The following is a 23855-nucleotide window of genomic DNA, read 5'->3' on the forward strand; positions in this document are numbered from 1 at the left end:
CTGGACCACAGTGGCGGACAGATCAGCGGACCAGCATTGCCATTCATAGAGTCATGCCGCTTGCATGACTAAATATTTTTCTTCTGCTCAGACATTAACGTGCTTATTTTGAGGCTTTAAATGTGGCAATGGGTGGCCTTTAGTAGATTAGAATGATTCTCCAATCATTGGCAAATTGTTAATGAAAATGATGTCCTGGTAAGCCACAGATGGTGGTGAGGAGACAGTAGGGGAGAGAGCGAGCGTAGGAGAAGAGTGGGAAGAGAGGAAAGCAGGGCTGAGAGGGAGGGCAGAGAGTGGCATGTGGCTGGATGGTATCCTTGGGAAAGTTTGCAGCTAGCTCTCCCACTCTCTGGATCTTAGCTGGGGACAAATACCACATGGAGCTGAGAGGAAGCCCGCTGGAGTGTGCAGGGCCACGAGCACACAGGAATGTTTCACTTCAAATGGAAAATGTTCACAGCTGTTAGTCAGGCTATCTCTCTCACTCTATTTCTCCATCTCTATCTATCCATCTCTCCCTCTCACTGTGTGTATTTTTAGTTCTGATGTGGGTCAATGCTCCTTTTCTGAATTTTGAACTAAATGTCTATGCCACATATAGGTACATGATCAGTTTACTATCACTGGAGTCTAAAGTGAATGTTATTGTCTTCCCTGGAACTAAGGCTCCTTGAAAATATTAGTTATCTTGCCACGTGGTTGCCAAACAGCAAAAAGGCTGCAGTCCATTTTGTATCCAAACACATAGTTTAAAAAAACCACCTACTTGACGATGTGTGGCATCAAAATACCGGAAGCCCTTGCCTGACCCGCGAACAAAAATGACAACAACAACATGGGGTTGCTTCCCCACATCAAGCCGTCTTGAGTCTGATGAATTTGGTTTGGCTACACATGAGATGGATTTCCACAGTTTTGGGGTTTTGTCGGCTGCAAATGAGCCCAAGCTCAATAATTTTGCTGGTTGGAGGTTCTCCCTGTCTGCCACACACAGAGGCTGCTACCATGCAAACTATTTGTGTGTGCGTATTCATGTCCAGCACAGCCATATTGTCTTACAGAAAGCTCACCCATCTGTGCTTAGGCGCCAGGCCACTGATCAAGCAGGTGTTTAGGTGAACTCCAATCACAGGTGTACTCCAAAGCCATAGGGCCAAAAATATAGACATACAGTGGCTATGTGTTTTGGGGGGAGTGTGCTGTGTTCTGAGTGTTGACTACTTTCAAAACATATATTTAATTCCAATTTCTTTTCATTTCATTTTTCCCTATGTCTCTTTCTCTTCATAAACTTAATTAGTACAGCTCAGGTTAGCTCAGTTTGTTCACTTAAGTTGAATCAATCGACCAAATGCTTTTTCATCTTAACTGAATAAAGATTTTTCATAAATGAGTGTTAAGTTTGAAGTTGTGCCATCTCTAAAATGTGCACCACATTATTTCTAAACATAGACTGTGAGTATGTGAGTGTTTGTAAAATAAGTTTGGCGCTCAAGTTAATGGGTGGGTTAGATACTTGATGCGACTGTAGTGGGCGCTGTGTACGAATCTACAGCAGTACACAGAAAGACAGTTGTAGAAGAAGAGAGCCATGACTTGCAATGACAACGGCAGTGCATTTAGATGCAGCAGCCAGTAGCTCTTCAAATCCTTGCTACATTTTGGCTATATATATTTTTTTTTTTCAACACCATGACCTCTTCTGCTGAAGCAAGACTTTTCTACGCTAGACAAGCACTTATCAACATTGGGAAAAGTTGTGTGGGTTTTGGACTGAACGCAGCAGACAGCGAGAGGATCCCCACTGGTGGCATGTGCCAAGCAGCAAGTCAGACCAGAGGGGAGAAACAAAACCCGGGCAAAGAGAGGGAGGAGAGCCAGCATCAGAGTGAGGCTGACCTGACTTGGACTGGGAGCTGTTCCTCTACCAAGTCTTCTTCTGGTTAATGTCCAGGCGCAGGAGAGTGTAGTGGAAGAGAAGGCTCACTCAGCAATGGGAGATCAGAGACTGTTCTGTGCACATCGTAGACATGGTTAAACCCCTAACATCCCGTATCAAGCTGTTGCACTGGATGGGCTGACCTTCTAGGAGCCATTTGGACACAAGACACTGGTGCAAATTCAAAAAATGCACTTCAGAAATTGAATGATGCCACCACCAGCAACATGCCCAAGGAACTGGATTGAATCTTTTCAGTAGCTGCTTATTTTAATCAACTCATCCTTCAACTCCAAAGATATAGCAGGATCAAGGACAAAAATAATTTTGTTTTTCAAACTTGGTTTAAAAAATGACCAATAAATCCACATTTTACCTTCCTTCTACCTTCAAAACTGGTTTTTATGCTCCCATGATGGAGCAACTTAAAACTTAATGCGTGCTGGAGCTAATGCCCTGGTTTAACCCTGGACTAGGGCCTTTTTCTGCAGGTCTTACCCTCTCTTTCCCTTTTCATATCTCTCTTACTATTACACATTTTTTTTAAAATAAAGAAACTAGCAAATTAAATTGCTTTTGGTTTTGTGCTGAAAAGTGAATGTCAGATCTGTAATAGTTTTGTCCTTTGCTTGCTTTCTTTTGGTAACCGGTGGCAGATTAGCTTTCTTTGCATGTAAGGGTTTTCCTTCTGACCTGATATAAAGATTATTTTGAAAACTGGGATGCATGACTAAGCAGTGTTGCACTGCTTGGGAAGCTCTAATTGTATCTACAGGTAGTGGTTGATGAAATACATAAATAGAGCCAAAAAGAGTCATTTTAGTCTTTGTTACTTTTTAAGTAACTGTGCCGCAGTTGTACAGCACATGTTGTTTCCTACTTGCTGCCTCTGTCTTCTTGTCTTTTTGAATTGTTGGTTATCCTTTTGTTGCATATTTTGAAGGAGACAGAAGAGGAAGTGATTGGCTTAGGGCTCCTATAGACCAATAACCAAAGCTGGCCTTTCATATTACGAGAGGCTGGATCTGCGCACCTATTGTAGTTACATTCAGTAATCGTGGAGGTTTGCGGGTCCGTGTGTGTTTACAGAGAACGGTGCAAGAATCACACAACAGTCCTTATATTGAAATGTGTTCTGATATTTTGTCTTTCCCCATTTATTTTTTAAAGTATTGGTTAAACTGTTGTATGGAAATATAGTTGGGGTACGATACAACTCCACCACTAACTACAAACTCCAAAATGACCACAGACCTGGATAGAACTCACAAAGGAAGAATTTGTTGCAGGTCTGCTGTGTTTAACTGTGTTAAATTGTACAGGTGGACCTAATAAACTGGTCTCTCAGTGCATGGTATGGGGATGTCCTCATCGTAATGGTCAATCCATCAGGTTGTCATCAGCTCATTATTTTTGATTGTTTATATTCCGTGCACATCTGCAGTTTATAATGCAGAGTGTAGATCTTGTACCTATGTGCATATGACGACGCAATCTCCATGCAATGGACCCCCCAATGCCTACCTACCTGCCCACTCTGTGTGTATGTACACACATGCACACATACACATACAGTATATATAGAGCGTATATATATACTGTATACAACACCACCCACCAAACCACCCACAAACTCAGCCAGAGGCTTAAACCAGGGTTTTCTCTTTTCTTCTTAAACCACTTCCCTGCCTTTCGCTTCCCTGCCTGGTGACGACACTCTCTTGGAATTTACTCCTTGTGCTCTCTGAGAGAGAGAAAGAGAGAGACTGACTGTGTTGTTCAGATCTCTCTGTGCTCTGCAGCAGCTAACCAGGACCATTTGGTGTCTCCTTTCTCCAAACTCTTTTCTTTACCCCTCCTGCTCTCTTTTTTGCGTTTATTCGCTTTTTTTCCCTCTGCTTGATCTCCTTCCTGTCTGGGTTATGACAGTTGTACATTATTTGGTTTGATATCAGGCTCTCTGTGAGCATAGGGGGTCCACAGACCCAGGGTTGCTGTCGGGGCTTTAAAGAGGTTACTATATTGTGCTGTGATGGGGTGGATGTGCTGGGGTCTGAGGTTGCTTATCAGTGACTTAATGCCTATACTGCATGTACGTGTGTACTGTGCTTTCAACATGCATCTGCATTTGCATTTGTGGGTATCCGGGGAAGCTTCATGACGACTCTGTCCCTCTATGGCTTATCGTGCATGTGTGTGTCCAGTGGACGTGTGTGAGAGAGACATGGGGGGCATGCTGCTGGGTCCTCTGGAGGCCTGTGAAGGGACGGCTTCCCCCTCCTCCCTAAACCCAGGCTGGCTCTAGATTGATGGGGGAGGTGTTGCCTCTGCTCACTCATCCATCACATACTTTATTTGGGTTTTAGAGGAAAGGAAAAAAGACAGAATAAAGGAAAAAAAGACTTCCAAAAATATCAGAGTCGGGGGCTGGGGGTGTGGAGGGTTGAAGAGTTGAGTAAGGGGAGGCCCCTTATCCCACATAGCTCTGCTCTCCTGCCCCCCTCTCCTTAAGCAGATGCTGGAAAAGAAGTCTTACCCTTGTGACCCCCTGCCATTCTCCAGTCCCAGCACTGATAACAAAAGACAGATAAAGCCAAAGGGGGGGGGCAGATTTAGTGAAGATTAGCGAGCAGGTTTGTGATTGCCACTGAGGTTTTTGTCATGTGTGAGCGTGCGTGTTTATATGCTCCTGGTGCCTATAGCAAATTGTGAGATAGGATGATCCGAAAGTGTTTGGTGGTCTTTTGTGTACCAACCAGGCCGGGCAGGGTTTACTGTGTGACAGGACGGTGAGGGCAGATGAGTTTGCAAGCTGGCAGGGAAACAAAGCCTGCAGTGCCAGCCTTTAACTCCTCCTACAGAATGATGAGATTTATTTAGCAACTTCCATCAAACCACCGCTGAGGTTAAGTGTATGAAGGATTCCTACATGTACCTCTGTGTGATGGATAAAATCACAAATATTTGTCATTGCCTTCATTAGAACTTAATTATCACTGTGCTTTATAACTAGAAAACACCTGGTTTGATCAAAGACTAGGTACAACTGAGGTTTAAAGTTTTATCAACATGTTTTCTGTTCGGGGTTTTGCACCCTAAATCATAAACACATTGTTAAGAGGTAAAAATTGTTCCTATTTAGACCTGCACATCTGTAGCTGTACACGGTACAGTGCGAACATATACAAGCGCACAGTCCGTTCAGCTCTGCGCTCTGGCCTTTGTCTGAAGTGCCTATAGGAAAGTTGGACTACTCCAAATGGACTATCAAATAAAGAAATCACTGTTTCCTATTATTGCTGCTGTCGAGCTTGGAGGTGGCTTGTGTAGCTTATGCCAAACTAATGCTAGAGAAAAAAATAAATAAATAAACAAAGAAAGGGAAATTATTACCCTCGAAATTACACATTGGCCTTTCTCTTTCATAGTGAAACTAATGCAAGTTCCTGACAAATGAACTATGTTGCTGCCTGTCCAAACAAACATTGCTTGACTTTTACTTTTTTGTATTGTTAATAATGGAATTCATTTGCAGGAAAGACACCAGATCATGTTCCTGGGCTTTCTTTTCCCACCATGATTATTCACTTTGTCATATGGCCAAATGAATTAAATAATTTGTTTTCCATATAGGAGCTGCTTTGTCCTTAAGCCGAAGTAAACCAAGCTAAATCCCACAGTTTTGTGATGTAAAAATATGAAAATGTAGCAAAAAGAAGGGGACCAGGTTGGCTTATCCTTGCGGGTATGGGATAGTGTTTGTTTCCTGTGTGAAGCTTTCCAACTGCAGACCTCATGGTGGAGCCCCCAGAGGCCCCATTTGAATCACAAATGTCTTTCGTTTCTCAATCGTTCACAGGTTTTGGTCAGTTGAGGAATTTTGGGACCCATTAAAGCCGGGTGACAATGACTTTCACCCCCGGGGCCACCACAGGGGTCCGCCCCCCTACTGACCTCTCCATTGGTGCCCAGTCATAGCTCCAACGGTCCTGCTCCCGGGTTCTGATTGGCTCAACAAAGCACCCAAAAACCGCTCTGGGGTCAATGTCTCTTTTCTCTCTGTCGCTCTTTTCCTCCTTGCTGCCTTGTTCTGGTTCAAGTCGGGGCTTATCAAAGACAATCCAGTTCTGTCATGTGGCCAAATCATCTTGACACCCATTTAGCATGCTCATCAGAGGACAGTTATGAATATTCAAGATGGTGCCAGGGGCCAGTGAGAGGCAGAAACGCAGAGATGAGAGTGACAGATAATGGAGGGAGGGGGAGGAAGAGAGACAAAGAGGAAGATAAAATGCGTACATGTTGGTGACTGAGCAGGAGGAAGTACAAAACAACAAAATAGCCCAAATTCAATGTAAGCAATCTTATTTTAAGAGCAGAATACACTTGATCAAAATGAATGATTAAACTATTCACATCAAATATGGTGTAGATAATGAACAGAAGATGGTACTGGCTTGGCTAGTTTGACATGATCAGACCTGAGTTGCGCTGTGCTTTTACAGATGTTTGTGGTGGAGTGTCATGTGTGTGCACTGTGATGATGTTAATAGACACAAGTGCCTCTGCTCCTTAACTCAAAGCAACCAGTTTGCGATCCCTTTTCCATCTGCCAGTGCTGTCGAGTGTGCTGTGCAATCTGACAAAACACCACATCTCCATTCTCCATATGCCTGCTCACCAAAGCTTTGCTCAGTGTCCATAGCACTCACGCTGCATAATGTTTGGACTCCATCGTGGCCGGAGATGACCCACTGCCATTCCAGCTGGTGTGCATTTGTGTGTTTATGTCTACCCAGTGCATTGGCCAAAAGGGATCTCACTGGTTAATGAACTTGTGACAGCTAGACCTGCAATAATTAACTGATTAGTTGTCAACTATTATATCTATCCCCAACTAATATGACAACTGATTAATTTGGTTAGAGCATTTTTTAAGACAGAAAATTCTAAATTCTCTGATTTAAACTCATTATATATGAGTATTTTTTAGCTTCTTTATTCCTTTATTACAGTAAACTGTCATATGTTGTCAATATATTTGCGTTGTGGACAAAACAAGACTTTTGAGGATGTTATCTTGGGCGTATTTCACTATTTTATGACATTTTATTGACTAAACAACTAAAACATTATTCAAGTAAATAATTATTCCAGTTGCAGTAAGGTATTACTGATTACACTAGACATTTTACAAGGGAGGAAATATGTCTTGACATTTTGTGTCATATTGATGTTTTCACAACAAATAGAACAATAACATGCATCTGACTCAGTGTGCAAGGTTTCTGTGCATAACTTTTTTTTTGTTGACAGATTAAAAAAATCACATCTGAAAAAAATGCTGACTCAGTGTGCAAAGTATTGATACCACACTTTTTACTTTTATAATTTCACGTTTCTTTCACGTTTTTTATTTGACTAACATGGGTGCTGATACACAAAAGAAACTCAACGTTTTTAACTAAACCAAACATTTAAAAAAAAAAAGAAAAAGAAAAAGAAAAAGAGGCAAATCAACTGTGGGTGTGGTGGATAAGCTATGCAATCTGTGTATGCCCCAACACTGTGTCACACCATCTTCTGCAGACTAGCCCCCAGCTCTTTCCCACTCTGCCATCTTTATACTCTGGGTAGATTGTTGAAGTTTGAATTTAACTTCTGGAGATACATAAATGCCTGTGTTTCTTGAAAGCAGACATTGTATTAGTTACTGCCTTTGTACTGGGACAAATACAACAAAACTGTTTTTTTGTGCTTGTACGTGAGAGAGAGAGAGAGAGAGAGAGAAGGACACACATTTTGACATTCAAAATGAGTGATCCCAGAGAAAGTGAGAGGATTATGGAAAACCCTCTGGCACTGCTTATGAATCACAAGCTTTTTATGTCCATGCTGTTGACCACTGTTTGGTTATGATGTATTGGATCTTGTGAGAACAGGAGAGCTGAGCCAGGAAGGAGCGAGTTTGTCTGAATGAGCCTGCCTGTCTCGTTGACATCGATGTCAAAAACTTCTAGGATCCCATCCAAGCTGAGACAAGTGATCATTTGGACTTTGAGAATGCGGCACTGTTCCAAGCTTTGATGTTTTGGATCTTAAAGATTGTAGATGGAGACAGGAAGGGTCATCAGGGGGTGTCGCATCTTGGTGGATTGTAGACATTTTTGGATTCGAATGATGTTTGTGTTGTCATATTTTTTAGTAAATGAATGAATTTGTCTCTTGTCTAAGTTGTTCATTGTCACATTTTGTTCCTCCAACTCAAGCCTATGACCAGGGTTTTCCTACCCTGAAGCAGAAGCACTGAACAGACAGAATGAGCTTCAGCTGTCTTGACAGTACACTACGATGCACTTCTCAGTTGCATCAGTTCATTGATCAATCATTAATTGTGCAAGAAAAACAGCGCATCAGAGGGAAGAGTGGCAAAGACCACGTCAAACACAGAATTATGTGAAACTGACTGCAGTAATTCCCGGGTCAGTGTCACTGATATGGTGTGTTAGGGGGATGTGACAGTCAGAAGAACAGATCTTGATGGGGAGTTTTTTCTGAGGTCCAAACCAAAACAATGTTCTTGCATTGATGGATTCAATGCGGACTCTAATCAAGACTTGGATTCAAATTTGATGACTTTAGACCCCAAACTGGCAATATTAAATGGCTTGTAACTTGACTTAGACTTCAACACCAATGAATCCTAACTTCAAAATAACTGATACCTTCCCCAAACCCCAAGATGAAACTCTATCTTATTTAAAAAGTGTACCAGGAATCAATTCATTTCCTTTCATTTTCTGGATCAACTAATAGTAGTGCTGTAAACTAGCAGAAAGTCAGCATTTAATTCCCAGTGTTGTTGCAACATCACTGCTCACAGCTATTAGTACTGCATTTCCACATTTCTAACAACAAACCACTCATTTATGAAGTTGTGCAAGCTCCTGCATTGCAGACAACATGATCCTGTAAATGTTTCAAAATAAAATGCCTTGTATCAGCAACTGATGGGATTCTGTCCACAGAGATGTTGTCAAAGGGCTTTTGTTTTGAAAGGGAGCAGGCAAGTTGGAGTAAAAACTGACGTCTTTGTATTTCCTCATCTCTGTGACAGAAAGAGACTTAAACAGCAATAAAAAGTGGTATAGAGTCAATATAATCATCAAAATACCATTTTCACTATCTATTTATGCTGACAAACGCGTCGGCACACATTTAAAATCGGCGAGACACCGTTTCTCTAGATGTGCTGCAGCTGACATGCAGCTGAGACACACCTGACAAGCGCTGTTCAGGCAGGCAGTGTGGGTTGTCTAACATGATAACATGGGCAGCGTAATAAAAAACCACATGTTTGACGCTGCTCATGCACTGCTGGCGCGTGCTGTGTGAAACGGGCCGTACTTGTGACTTGCAAAACAATGACTTGGTCCCAACTCTAGCTGGTTTCAAGGGTAACCCTGGGGTTTTTTACTTCTCCAGTAAACACTTTTATTCTGTTGCCTTCCATCTTTTTCCCTAAACAAAATTCACCTTCAAGGTGGATGCATGCACAGATGGAGATAATTGGTCAGCAAATCAGTCTCACTACTGCTGAGTTTAGCATCTGCCTTGACCTCTGTATATGTTTGTGGGATGCATTGCCTTTCAACGTCTCTCTACAACTTAGCCCACTGTATCTCACAGAGATGAATGGGGGTCAGGGCTGGGCCACCCACTCCTCACCACAGTCCCAAACCTCTAAAAACACCACTTATAACACGCTTTAAATAAACCCAGTTGGATTCAATTAGATGTTTATGTGCAGCTAATGTGTTTATTTTTACCACAGAAATGATCATTCCCAGTTCAGGAGTCAAGAGTGTTTGTCACTTCTTTAGTAATTAATAGTTTGGGCCAAAGTACCAGTGGATGGAACTAGGGAGGGCGCATGCAAGGTTACACGACAAACAACAAAGGAGTCATTATAAATAGATTTTTTTTAAAAATCATATCCAATTATGACTGAAAGTATGAATTATTGTACACAGTCATCTGCATCACCACACCAAAACACCAGTTTGCACCATCTGTAGGCTATAATGTAAGTCCATGAATCTTTTCTCTTTGATCCAGTCATGTTTCCTTCAAGAGAGCTCTCTACAACACTGCAATTTCAGACTCGTGAGGAGGGTGTCTTTGCCCATCTGTGTCACAGGCCATATCTGTCATTATCTGCATTTTATTGTTCTCTCTATAGCTTTGCCTACCGCCTGCTCCTGCCCTGTGTTCAGCACTGGGTTCTCTCTGATGAGTCACAAAGGTCTTCAGAAAGGCTGCTGGCTAGAGTTTGGTGAAAGCCGTAGCGATGAGGGCTCTTGTTTAAAGTCAGAGTTGAGTCATTTTAAAGGAAGAACTTCTGGCCCTGCCAGACCCAGTTTGTCGATGGTTGAGTCATAAAGGTATACAACAACCGTGCCAGAGGTTGTGGAAATGAAAGCAGCTGTAGTTAGTTTTAGGAAGTATCAGCGTGATCAGTGCAAGTTCATCATCAGTAACTGGTGAGTGTCTGAGACTCTCTGCCAGGAGGATATAAATGATGGTGATAATGAAGGATTCTGGTGGATGAGCATCAGTCAGTCATGAGAGGAGAGGTGGAGGAGACCACATTATTAGAAAATCCCAGGATGACTCACACCACAGCTCTTGTCAGTTAGACTGGGGTTTCCTGCAAACACACGTCTACCACACTTTGTAGATCTCACTATCTGTCTATGAGAAGAACGTTTTTTTGGGTGTTGTTTTTTAACAGTTTTTCTGATTTCCATAAAAACATGTTATTTAAAGTAAAACGTTCTTTGACAAGCTTTCACCGGATTTGTGTCACCAGTGTCACCACGCCCATCAATCAGACTTAGTGTAGATGGGTCTTATTTTGTCTAATATTGGGATGGGGTAGATCAGAATGCACTCATTGACCTTACATGGGCAAGCAGATACTAATCACTCCAGCCAGACAAATGCTGCCCATCCCGTCAGCTTGCTAGCAAGGGCACTGAGGTAGATAATAATTGTCAGCTTGGTTGTTCCAGTGCCAATGCCAGGGTGGGCTAGGCCTGGTGGGTCTGGCTAAGAGGGACTAGATCACTGTGGGCATCATCCACAGGGCTGAGGGAAAGAGAAGAGATGTACGCAGAGACAGACATATTGTTGTATGCATGTCCCAAGCAAACACACATTTAAAAAGCCAAAAAGCTTTTACTCTTATCAGCAGCAAAAAATAAGGGTTCAAGTGCAATTGCATGTTTTTGTGCTGATTTATTATGTCTTAGTCTGCTTTACAAATGTTTTTGGCTAATTCCTGGGAAACTGTACATTGTAGCCACACTGAATTTTCTCCAATGATTGGGAGGTAGTTGTGTGATACATTAATAGACCTAACTTCACAACTGTTGGGCCAGTCATCACAAACCTTGCAAGATATGTCCATGTTAGTACCTGAAACACACCCTGAAAGGTTCATTCAAGTTAACAACTGGGTGGCGCCACAGATGCAGACAATGGGCATGGCATAAAATCGATTGGACTATGTATCATAAATTGTTTGTCCAGTCAATAAAATGTTCGCAGAATGTTTCAAAACAATGTTCAACCACTGTGTAAAATTATTTTGAAATTGCTTAATAGGAGTGAGTACACAGGCCTGGGGCAAAATTTGGCCATAATTTAACGGCAGTGTTTAACCAAGCTGGTGAAACATGTCACCAAAAATGATATAATAATTGACCAAAGGGGGTGACTGTCTTGCAGAAGAAAGGGCATGGCCTGGCACAGATTTGGTTGTAAATTAATGAGCGCTGTCATTAAAACTGTATAATGCTCATGTCGGAAACTGTAAAGCATCTTGATCCTTCGCAGCTTTCAGCTTTTAACGGCCAGTGTTGGCTTGAACACCGGAGTGGCTGCTTGCGGCTGTATTTCTTTTTTGTATTCCCCTAAGCAGTATCTGTATTCTAAATTTGCTCTCTTTTTTATTGCAGACAGCCCTCCAGATGTTGAAATCAAACTCCGCTCAGAAAATATTTATGAAGACAAGAGGAATGATGCGATGCAAAGTAAAAAAAAAAAAAAAAAAGCAGCACCGGAGAGCCTGTTGTGGCCCCACCAAAAGACTTAATGCTTGTGTCAGGCTCTTCCTTGGAGAACCTGAATGACATCATAAACATGGCTGAAGTGACCAGTGAAGATCTGAGCCCACCTGTTACCAGCCAAAGATTTGAATGTAAGTCCCATGGCTTTATCTTGTCACTTAATATGTGTTTACGTATTATATGCCCTGGAGATTGTAAACTACCAGCCTTGTCCTGCCACTGAGCAGGATGTCCCTGTGAGCTCAAAGAACAGCTGTGTGTAGATGGGGTACCTTCAATAGATTGTGTGTATTTCTGTATGTGTGTGTGTGCGTGTGCATGAAAAAAAGAAAGAATCTGCAGTCAGATGCCACCTGAGCTCCATACCTGCTCTGGCTTTGTCTCTGGGGTTGCATTTAGGAGGAAATGAAATTTTTTCTTCAGTCTGTGCTTAAGTACATTTATCACTCAGATCACTCACAGTTGCGGAGAAGAGGAAAAGTGGTCTGGCATGAGATCTGTCACCAAGTCCTCCACATTTATGTCACCAAACTATTTGGTGGCCACTGAAATTGGGACCTCCTGTTTAGACTGTGGGAACTGTTGGCAGTTGGTTTAAAATGAACCGATGTTTCAGCTCCTCATTGTGAAATAAACAACATCTGTGATGCTTTGCTAAAATCTTCCCCTGTAGCGTACAAATGAAATTAAATAATTACATTTAAAAGAGTGACAGTTAATATAACAATGTGGTGCAGATTGACTGATTTCTACAACTTGAAAGTGGGCTTTCTTTAGGTTTTGATATTATAAATTTGAATATTGTGTTGTAATTTATTCATCAGCATAAAAGCAAAAACATCCAAACAATATTCAGAACTTAAAATATTGCAGCAGAGGACCAAGCTTTCATCACTGCAGTGTGTACGGGTGTTATGTGGGATGTTTTTGCACTCCATCTCCTCACAGTAATGGAACAATATGTCCAACAATAGCATCCCTGACATCCTCATCAATCTGTTCTCAGTGTAGCTGCCGTAGTGGTAATTAGATATTGGAGAGGACAGAGTGTCAGTAGTGGTAATGAAATGTATCCAAATAGCCCCCCCTGGACATCAAAAATAAACTCCAGGTGTCCAGAGGAAAAGGTTCAGTTACGGAAAACACATGCAGCGTACGTCAGGACTTTGACCCGGGAAGCAAACCTTGGGACCCCAATTGATGGAGGTAAAGCTGTAAACATGTGCGGCAGGAAACTAGAAGTATTGAGAGAAATCCAGATGCCAGTATAAATTGTATATTTCTTCTCATATTTTTTCACAAAATCTCAAATTTTAGTGTGTAAATGGCGACGAGGCTACATGCTGGCCCATTTCTGAACTTTTAACACCTCAGTTTTGACCCCAATATTGTTTTGGTGACTTAACAGCCTAAATGGGTTTCTCCCTTGCCAAAGTGGAGCTCACTTCCTGTCACTGGCCCCAGGGCGGGAGCGTACAATGACGAACACCACCCACATTGGCTCCCTAGCAGGCAGCCAGGCTGACAGGCCGGGTGACACAAGGGTTATTTGTTTCTGTCAGAAGCACAGAAATAGTCCCCCAACTCCTCCTGGAGTGGACAAAGCAGGCGAGCATTCATTGGCCTGCTACCGGGGCGGGATGTGCTCTTGTTGTGATTACCTGCCTCTGTAGAGGAAGGGCCTTCTCTGAGGACTGATGGAAAAATGCTGCTGTCTGCCAAGTGCCATGATTAGCGCCCCAGTCGGTTCCTGGGTCAGCTCAGAGGGCAAAAGTGTCTAGACCAGCCGGGGGGTTTTCCACAGGCTCTTGCCTGGGCTGTAATTATTACTGCTTACAGTAGAACCCCAACTCTCAGGGCCCACATTCCACTTTGGACGGTTGTACGGCATTACTCCCTTCAGTGTGTGGTGGGAGTCGGATCAGACATTGGCTTTACATATGGTTTGAATATTGTATAGTTAATGGCCTCAATTTTTCATTGAGTCATGTCATTTGATGTAAGCAGATCAAGATATAGGAGGGTGGGAACTATCGTGGTGACAAGTATCTCATGTTGAATTACAGTCTGGGTAAATGTAACACTGAAAAACCCCAAAAGACGTATTGAACGACTGATTGGCATTGTGCAGTACAAGGTGTCCTACCCCCTAAAGTCAGGATCTTCTAGCTTTGCTGTCAGGGCTTTTACAGTGTGTCCTGCATTACAAGTTCAGTGTTTGCCAGAAAAAGCACAACCGGTTAATGGTTCGGAACTCTGGCTTATCTTGGCCATCAACGCAACAAAAGCTATAATTATCTGCAAAATAAACTCACTTCCTTGATTGTTAGACAAATAATGCATTAAACAGTTCCAGATAAACTCTGTTTTCCACTGTGTTGCCAGCCCCTGTGGAGGAGGAGAGGCATTCAGGCCACCAATACTGGGAAAGCATTTCATTGGGCTGCTCAGGAAGTTGAGTTCTTTATAAAATATGAGCACCTTATATAACCAATTTGAAAACTCTGTTTTGTTTTGTGTGAAAAGAACTGAATAAATGCCCCTGATGTTTCCCACCTGCCAACATATTGAGGTTTTCTAGTGTATGTCAGCATTGTGTTTCTCCCAAGGCCTTCTTTATATAGGTCTAGACATTATTTTTGGCATTTTTTTTAATCTGACGTGTACCTCCCACTCCTCCCACTTTTTCTGGCCCACCTCCATGAGGGCCGAGGAAGCCTGGCACTCGCCTGAAGCTCTCAGCCAGTCCTGGGCAGCTGGGATCTGGGGGAGCTCCCTGCAGTTCTGCAGTGTGCTGGCAGCCCCCTTTCTCTTGCCCCCGCCACTCTTAATTCTGCCTTTTTACTTCCAGCCAGCTTCAGAATACAATACAGAGAAGCCCTGTGCTGCGCTGTGAACACAGACACACACCCGTGGGCGTACACACACATCCATACTTTTATAAGCCATTGAAAGAGACAAGACCAAAGGCGGAAAGAGGAGCAGACGCCTCTCAGATGCTGGGCTTGGCTTCATGTGCCTCTTGACACAGACGGCCGCACACAAGATAACTGTTGTTTATTGTTTATGGAAGGACCCTCTGCCACACTCCATGCTCTCTTCATCTGGAGACTCCTAAAGGGCCACAGCCAAGAGCCAAGGGGGAACAGAAAAATGGAACTCACTGTATCTACTGTATGTGTGCAAGTGTGTGTAAAAGAGAGCGTGTGTATGCTTTTTTGTTTGCATGTACAGTGGGAATGTACACTTAATGTACATTCTTGGGTGCTATTATTCTTCCGTAGCTTCCGCATTGAGTGTGCAATGTTTGCTCAGCTGGAGTTGGTTCACTGTGGAGGGGACGGGAAGGCCATCTTGTTCCTCTGGGGTCTCATTCACAATAAAGTCATTACAGCAGGTGATGCATATTTCCACTTGGATCAGATAGATGATGCTCCACAGTCTACTACGTTCTGTAATTACACTTTGCACATTTGCAAATTGTTTGTTTTTTTGGTTTTTTTGAGCAACGGTTTTTATAATTTCTTAAATAGAGTAAAAAACAAAATGTATCACAAAATATACAAATAACACTGCCACCCTAAATCCCCCAACTTAGAACCACTATACACACTTATTGGCCTTGGTAGTCAATGTAAACATGTTCCAACATACGCAGTGGACACAGATAATTAAAACAAGTCAAAACCTAACAGATATACAATTTAAAAAAAAAAAAGGTAATACACAACAAATACTTTTTCATTAATCTTTCTTTATTGAATAATATGCTAGTTACTTTAAAAATAATAATAATAATTCAGTCTTTAAAATTGTGAAAAATGCTCATCACAATTTCCCAGAGCCCAAAGTGATGCCCTCAGATTGCTTCCTTTGTCAAACCAGCAGACCAGATCCCAAAAATTCTTCATTTACTGTCATAAATGACAAAGAAAAGCAGTGACTACTCATTGCGCTTCCATCCTTCATGCATAGACTAAGAAACTAAATACAAAAACATGAGACCCTACAAAGTGTGGCCCTTGTCAAAAGTCTTCCAAAAAGGCCAAGTATTTGTCCCATTTTCTAAGATTCTCTTTCCTTGGGGAGTGTTGGATTGAGGGGGGAAACTCAGAATCAACAAATTAAGTTGGATTAATGCCAGTCTATCACCCTCTGACGCAGTTGGGTTGCTTGATTTCTTGAAAGGCAACACCAGTGTAATTATATTCTTAACTCTTACCATTATTAGACATTGAATATCTGAAAATATAATAAAGCAGAGCAAGTAAGGTGCTTAACTGTGCAGAAAAGGTGCAGACAAAAATGGTTAAGTTACTGAACCTGAAAAACAAGATCACACATTTGATTCCATGCAGCAGCATTTTCCATTTTCCACCCATCTTTTTCTACCAAAAATAAGAACACTGTGTAAAAAGAACAAAGGTTTATATATATATATATATGTGTGTGTGTGTATATATAGATATATATAGATATATATATATAGATATAGATATATATAGAAAGAGAGAGAGAGAGAGACAGAGAGAGAGAGAGAGAGAGTCTGTAAATGTTGGGAAAACATACAATTCAACGGACAGAAGTTTCTGGAAAATGTGTCGCTAGATTTAACCTTTGTTGTGTATTAATAGCCTTTGAAAAAAGTCTTCGCCAGCAAATTAATCTCAGTCAGTGACACCTCTCATTGGTTGTACTGTGTTTGAAAATATGTCATATTAAAAAGTATTACATGAAATTTTATTTTATGATTTTATTTTATGAGTCTAAATATACAACGCTTGTACTCAGGCAGGCTTTTATGCCCACTCAGGTCTCAGCTCCTCCCTACCACTCGCAGTCATGTGCTGACAGAAACTTGTTGGTCTGTACCAGGTTCTCAGCAGTTAAAACCAGTAGAAAGAGAAATTCCTTCCTAATGGTGCATGCAAGTAATGATTCACCACTGTATTATTGTTTGAACCCTTGGCAGATCTTTTCCATATTACCTCAACACTGTACCTAAAGAAAACCATATTCATTTTCATGTAGTTATGTAAAAAAAAATCTCTTGCACAGAGTTTGACAGCTCAAGTTTGATGTGTCTCCCTTGACCTTTCATCCAAATGTGCAGTTGGTAGGAAAGAGGCTGCAGCTGGACCCTGATCAGGCCTGATGGCGATAGAACATGAATAGCAGGATAGCCCTGGGCACTATGAAAAAGTCCTGCTGACGACTGTACCGACAGGGTCACAGCCCTTCCACGCTGCCCCGCAAAAGGAGAGTGGGAGTAAACAGGCGTAATAGGGGGAGACTAAAAGAGACTTGGACTGTGTTCTTGTAAATAATTGCATTCATTGTTCTCTGCCACTGTTGGTTATGGTCACAAGCTGTTTGGTAGGCCCCTGTCTGTCTGGTGCTCCCCATGAGCCCAGTGTCAGCTCGGTGTCAGCCCCTACGCCCCCGAGGGGAGCAAGTTGTGCCAGGGGTGAGGATGCCAGCTCCCTGACCCGGTGGCCCCGCGTCTGACGTGCCCACGCCAGGAGCAAACGGTCCCTGGGCCAGCTCTGAGACTCAGGGCGTGCTGTGCGCATGCTGCTCCGCTGTTAAATAAAGCTGGTTCAAAGAGCACATTCCTGCCCCCAGCCCAGCAGCGAAATAGCAAGCTCTCTTGCTTGTAGTGTCAAAGCACCAGATTGTTTCGTTTTATTGCTTTGCCTTTATCTCGGCTGACTCTGGTACAATCTGATTGGATGCAGCATGTTATTAGCCTCTGTTTTTGGCTGTGGGAACGGCAGATGGCCTATTTGTGCCAGATTACCTGTGCGCCTTATCTTAAGTGAAGAATTCATTCCAAGTGCTCAGATGTTTCGAGGAATCTGCTTGTTCACATTATGAATGCGGCGCAGTACAGTTGAGTTTATCTGGAAGTTAACACCCACTCAGACTGTAAACCTGTATAAGCCATCTGGGAAGAAAAACATTGCTGTGTTGTGCATATTTTATGTATTGTGTTCATAACAGATGATGTTTAGGATTGCTCACTTGAGTCAGGAAGTAGAAAAGACATATGAGTGTCGCTACAATTACAGCAGCAGCATTTTTAAGTGAAAGGAAATGTGAGCTGTCAGCAAAGATTTCACTTGTTCAGCAGGGGCTTCAGGAACTAGTTCACTGCAAACTCCTCAGAGGACAGACGAGGCTCTCAGACAGATGCTGAAAAATGGATTGAAATAGGAGAGGAGTTTAAAAAAAAAGAAAAGATATCAGGAAGTGAATTTTCTCTCTGAATCTCCCCCTCTGGATTTCTGTTTTCTACCTCCTTACGCAACTTAAGTGTCAGCCGGAAGCCTCCATGCATTATTGCATCCAAAGCAAAGATTGCAAAAACAAGCGTGGGAACTAACCCGGCTCTACACAGTATCATCTGCAGCCTGTAATGATAGAACCTCAATGACATCATGTGTGTTTGAGTGTGGGGCTCTGGTAATAGCACCGTGCATCTCCTCAAAATACCAGTGGCTAAGTGGAACACACAAGCTGAGTTCAGCAATGGAAGTCAGATGCTGTCGAGCCCTTTTCTTGCCGAGTAAAGTCGCCCCTTCTCTTTCTTTGTTCGCTGATAGGTTTAGGAGACTCAGATTGAGGGGCCTCCTCCACAAGGGCCTCGTCTGACTTAACTGTATGGTAAATGTCAGAAAATAAATGCAGGCCTCTGCAACAACGTGGAATTGGATCTAATGTGCCCCAGGCCACCGTGTTTGATCTTCACCACCTTCTGTACAGCTACCCAAGTCTTGAGTTAGTAAAAAAGAGGACATAGCACAGTCAGGATGTTATGGTATTTTGTCATATTGTAATCTGACGTCACGGTGGAGCAAAAGTGCTTTCATATGTTGCTTGACGTTATGAAAATGTTAGGTCATATGCAAACATTTAATCACATCTTATCTTTGTTACTGCTCTCTTTTTTTCATTTTTTTTTAATGAACTTCCTGTAAAACTGGTAACCCGGTTGGTATAATAAGTTTGTTTCTTCTGGTTTCATATTGTATACATTATCCTGCTGAGTAGTTGCATCTGTGGTGCATTCCTGCAGCGCAAAGAGAATTGCAATGTCTAACCCAGCAGCCCGAAATCTGATACAATGTCTGGATTTAATGTAGCCTTTATATGACTCTTGAGATCATCCTGTTGTGAATAGTGTGTTCTTCATGTGAGTTGCAAGAATAATTGTAGGTGGGGAATGTTTTATCAGGTCTGACTGAGGTCAATCATTCTGCCACAATGCGGCAGAGATCAAAGACCACAAAGAACAAAAACTCCAAGGCCTACAGGTAGTATAGCAGTTAAACTGGAAGTATGAAGCACACCTACGCACACACATTCAGTTTCCCAGCCAGTGTGGGATGATCCCTAAAGATGTGAAACTCAAACCATGTTGGTTTTGATCATGTGTTTGACATCAGATAATGGATAAGTGGTGAGTGCAGAGGATAAAGAAAAGACTTGCTCTAATATATCAACAGCTGATAAATGTTTAAGACACATTTTCATTGTTGCATGCTATTCATTTTGTGCTTACATCACACATTCCTGAAAGTCACAGGAGTTTGAATGTGAGCTGTTAAGTACTCAACTTCCTCTGAAAACCCAACATTGCTCTGCTGTGGCGATGGCATCTGAAAAAAACAAAACAAAACAAAAACAGATGCAACTAGAAATTACAGAGAGAGAGAGCGTGCATACTGTAATTTCATAGCCCGAGCAGTCTGTTAGATTTATTATAATAATGACTCATTTTAATGTATTTGGATCCAGATCTGCATATGAGTACAATGTACTTCCATGCAAGTACAGTAGTTCATGAGAAAAAAAATATGAAAAACGCAATGCAATTTCAAAAAATCCCTGAGCACAAACAATTTCCTTAGCACAAACAATTTCCTCACAAACAATTTTCCTCAATCAATTAATCAGTGTAACCTGCTTACTGTAATTTTCAACAATATTGTTTGGTTTAAACATGGATGCTCCTGGAATACCCAGTGAACAGCTTGCAGCTCTGCTGCAGCCGGAGCTCGTAATACCATGTGCATATGCATGGTAGTGCAAGTAAAATTTGAGCTGTGCACATAATTCGCACCTCTACATGCACCGGTGCATGCGTGCCTGGTACAGAAATTGTCATGCACTCACTGTGACTCACGCAATTGAATCTTTGCGTTTTCATTTCAGGATTGCTGCACAAAATGTTCCTATGACCACATAAAATGGTAGTATCACTGTGAATTACTTCAGTTTTGGTCAGATCCAGATACACCAAATAATGCAGTAAAAGATGGTGAGGATAAGTACATCTTGGTGCATGTGCTTATAAGTACCTTCTTTCAGCATTAGTGTTGATCATAGCTGTTCCCATAGCTCTTTGTTTAACAGGCAGTCTTGTAAAACACAGCCAACAAAACACTAACTAAACTAGAATGGTCTCTGTTTACTTATTTTTTTTAAAAAATGTTTAAGTAAAGCCAGAATGACAAAGAAGGTAATCGTGTCATTTTGCAAGAGCCCCACAGGAGATTAAACACACGTCAACATGGAGGAAGACAAAGAAACTGAGCGGCTGTTTCACATTAACACTAAATAATCATAAAAACTTATTAAGTAGTTTAACTGTGCCAAGTATGATTAGTTGCTTCTTTTCTATATAAGATGAAGGCAGCAGACTGCAGTCCCAGTTTTACCAGACCGCTATTGATTACTCTCTCTCTCTCTCTCTCTGGCTCGCTGATACACCTCCTGGCTCTCTCTATCCACCCACTGGCGAGGAGTATAAGTCTCACCACCTCTGCATCAGATTTACTGGTGTGGTTTATTTAACTATTTCTGTAGATTCATGTACTGATTGTTCAGGCTGGTAACTGATTTGCTCTCTCGCTGTTAAAATTTTATAGATTTGGCATTAGGTCGTTCAACAATTCCATTAATTGTCCTAGTCTAGAACTGCAAAACATCACAACTACGATAACTTTTGATTCTGTAAGCAGAAATGTAAGAGTTTGTAAATGCTAATCTTTTCTTTCAAAAAGTAAACCAAGACAGACATTCAGTATATTTTAGGCTTTGTCAAGTCTCAGGAGAAGAAAGGAGAAGAAATATCTCGACGCAGACTGCACCACATGGTCCAAATGCTACGCTTTTTTCTACTTCCTTCCTCATGATGCATAATCTTGTACCTCCCTTTCACATCCGTTTTCCCCCTTCCACTGGAACCAGAAAATCAATCTGCAGCATACACGTTGTCAAACAATGATGTAGACCCTGGTCTACCCCATCCATGGGGCCAGACGTGATTGAGTCAAGATCTGGTCTGGGCTGTTTGAAATACGGTCTCAATTACTCAGTGCAGGGCTCCCACAAACCTTTGGCTTTATACGCACATACGAGCACACATGCATGCACTCACATACCCATTTTACCCGTTAAATTAAAGTCAGATTACTATCAGTGTATCCCAAATGTGCTTTTCAGTAAATACAGCTCTGTTTCCTTGGCCAGTTGGTTCACATCCCCCACTGGGAGGCCCCTTCAGAAGCCGGCTCTGCGCTCTCCATGCTACGTACTAATTGACCGAGCCCGTTGGAGGTGAGGTGAGGTGGATTGAGATGGGAATGGCGACGCATGGCAGTCATATGTGACTTAGACCACTGAGAGAGTCTGATGTGGGAACCATTAGCGCACAGTGTCGGTGGAAGCATGGAGGCACACGCGCGGTGTGCAGCTTGAACAAATAAGGCCCTCTGTGTTTTGGAGTGAATACCCCTGCTGCCTTATTACCAGTTTGAAGTGTGGTTTGCTGGCGATGACATCAATGACAAACAGAGCGCTCTGGTTTCCTCTTCAGGGATGGAAACTGCTGCTTTGAACTTCAACAACTTCTCCATTCATTCCTTATGTATGTAGACACTCCGAACTTAATCCTGCATACAATGTATGACAGCTAAAATGCTTCCAGTAAAGCGGAACTTTTATAATGCATCAAAATAACACACATTAATATACAATTTAGTGTTTTAAAGGTTGCGATGAGATATCAATAAAATTTTGCTATTCCCTGCAAAAGTTAAAGGGACAGTTAACTCTGAAATTTAAGAAAAACATATTTTTTCTTTTACCTGTACTGCTAGTTGTCATTATAGATTGTTTTGATGTGTTTCGCAGAGTGTTGGAGATATCGGCCACAGATGTCTGACTTCTATATAAAAACTCAACAGCAAAGTCTCTTTTCAAAAATCAAGACGTGGTTACTCCAAGAAAAATCCACAGACCTTGGTGTGAGCAGTTTCATGTAGGAACTATTTTCTTTTTATCAAACAATACTGGCCAACCACATCACCACACAAAAGAAAGTGTGCATCCACTAATGGAAGAGAGGCACATGCTTGTGCCAACGCGCTATGTAAACATAAATGGCGTTTTCCTCAGCTGAGCTGTAACACTAGTTAGCTCAGTGGTGCTTGGTGACTTGGTGACTACGCTTCCTTTAGCACAGTGATATATTTAGCAGAAAGAAAATAGTACCTATATGAGGCTGCTCACAACAAGGTCTGTGGATTATCTTGAACCCCCCAGCCTGATTCTGGAAAGAGAGTTTGATGTTGAGTTTTCATATTTATTTTTTTGGCACTCTGAGCACCACAAGCTGAGTGGTATCTTGTTAACATGCAACATTTCCACTCCAGAAAGGCAATTCTCTCCAAGAAAAAAAAAATCAAACATGTCCAAATGCTTTTAACACTCAGACTTGAGGACGCCAGCGTTGTAGATCTTTTACTGTTCACCCGATATGGCTGACAATACCCTCAAATTATAGCTGACATTCTGCATTTTTAACCTCAGGACAATGTCATTCATTCATTCATCCAGTTCCTCTTCCCACGTAATCCTCTTCAGGGTCACAGGGGGGCTTCAGCAGGTCCTAACACCCATTGCTGTCACAGTCCATCACAGCTCTGAAACTTTTGAGTTTCCACTTATGAAGTGTCTTTGGACGTGAAGAGAGAACATATAAACTACTAACTGATGATCAGAAACTGTCCTCTCACATTTAAGGTTATTTGTACAGAGTGAAACTTTTAATAACACTCTCTCAGTGTTTACCTAACCTTGTTAACAGTTTCCTTGATTTTGACATTTCCTTGTGCAACAAAAATCTATTATTGTTCAGAGGAAACAGTACCACATGGTGCTGATACATTTGTTTCCCCTTTGTATTGTATGATGCAATGGAATGTGAATAATTTTGGAAGTCAAAACCAAATGGTGTTTTTACCGTCAAGCCCATTTCAGCTGATCTGTGGCTTTGAGATTCAGGCACTTTTCAAATGAGCCAAAAATACTGTAGCATCAGATGGAACAGATTATTCTGTGAACTACAGAAAAAACCTTGATAGTATAAATACTACTGACAGCCATATTAATCATGAACCATCATGATTCAGCAATTATGTATTAGAGGTGAAACTGCAAACCATTTAGATCTGATTGCTTTAAAATTTCAAACAGTGCTGCGTACAGTACGCAGTGTGTGAATACAGTCCACTGGTACGCTGAGCTGTCTTATGCAACTTGCTCCAGTGTTCAAAGGCTGCTGAGTGCCCTCTCCTGCTTTGTCAGGCTCACACAAGGGTTTATCAAGTGTAGGGTGGGAAGGCATTACGCTGGAGGACTTTGGAAGTGTGTGCTTGTGTGTGTGTGTGTGTGTGTGTGTATGTGCAGTAGGTTTGCCTCCCTGTGCATGT

General features: G+C 41.9%; 1 protein-coding gene across 1 annotated transcript in view; it reads left to right on the forward strand.

Moving 5' to 3' along the window:
- Positions 1 to 23855, forward strand: part of ccnd2a (cyclin D2, a) — a 166782-nt gene that overhangs the window by 50477 nt on the left and 92450 nt on the right. Inside the window, exon 2 of the mRNA XM_042495473.2 lies at positions 11965 to 12206. Within this exon, the coding sequence (XP_042351407.1) occupies positions 12205 to 12206 (2 nt within the window). The 5' untranslated portion in view covers positions 11965 to 12204. The remainder of the gene's footprint in view (positions 1 to 11964; positions 12207 to 23855) is intronic.

The sequence above is a fragment of the Plectropomus leopardus genome, chromosome 7, assembly GCF_026936395.1.
Source record: "Plectropomus leopardus strain MGB_pleo_1.0 chromosome 7, ASM2693639v1, whole genome shotgun sequence".
NCBI classification, from domain to species: Eukaryota; Metazoa; Chordata; class Actinopteri; order Perciformes; family Serranidae; genus Plectropomus; species Plectropomus leopardus.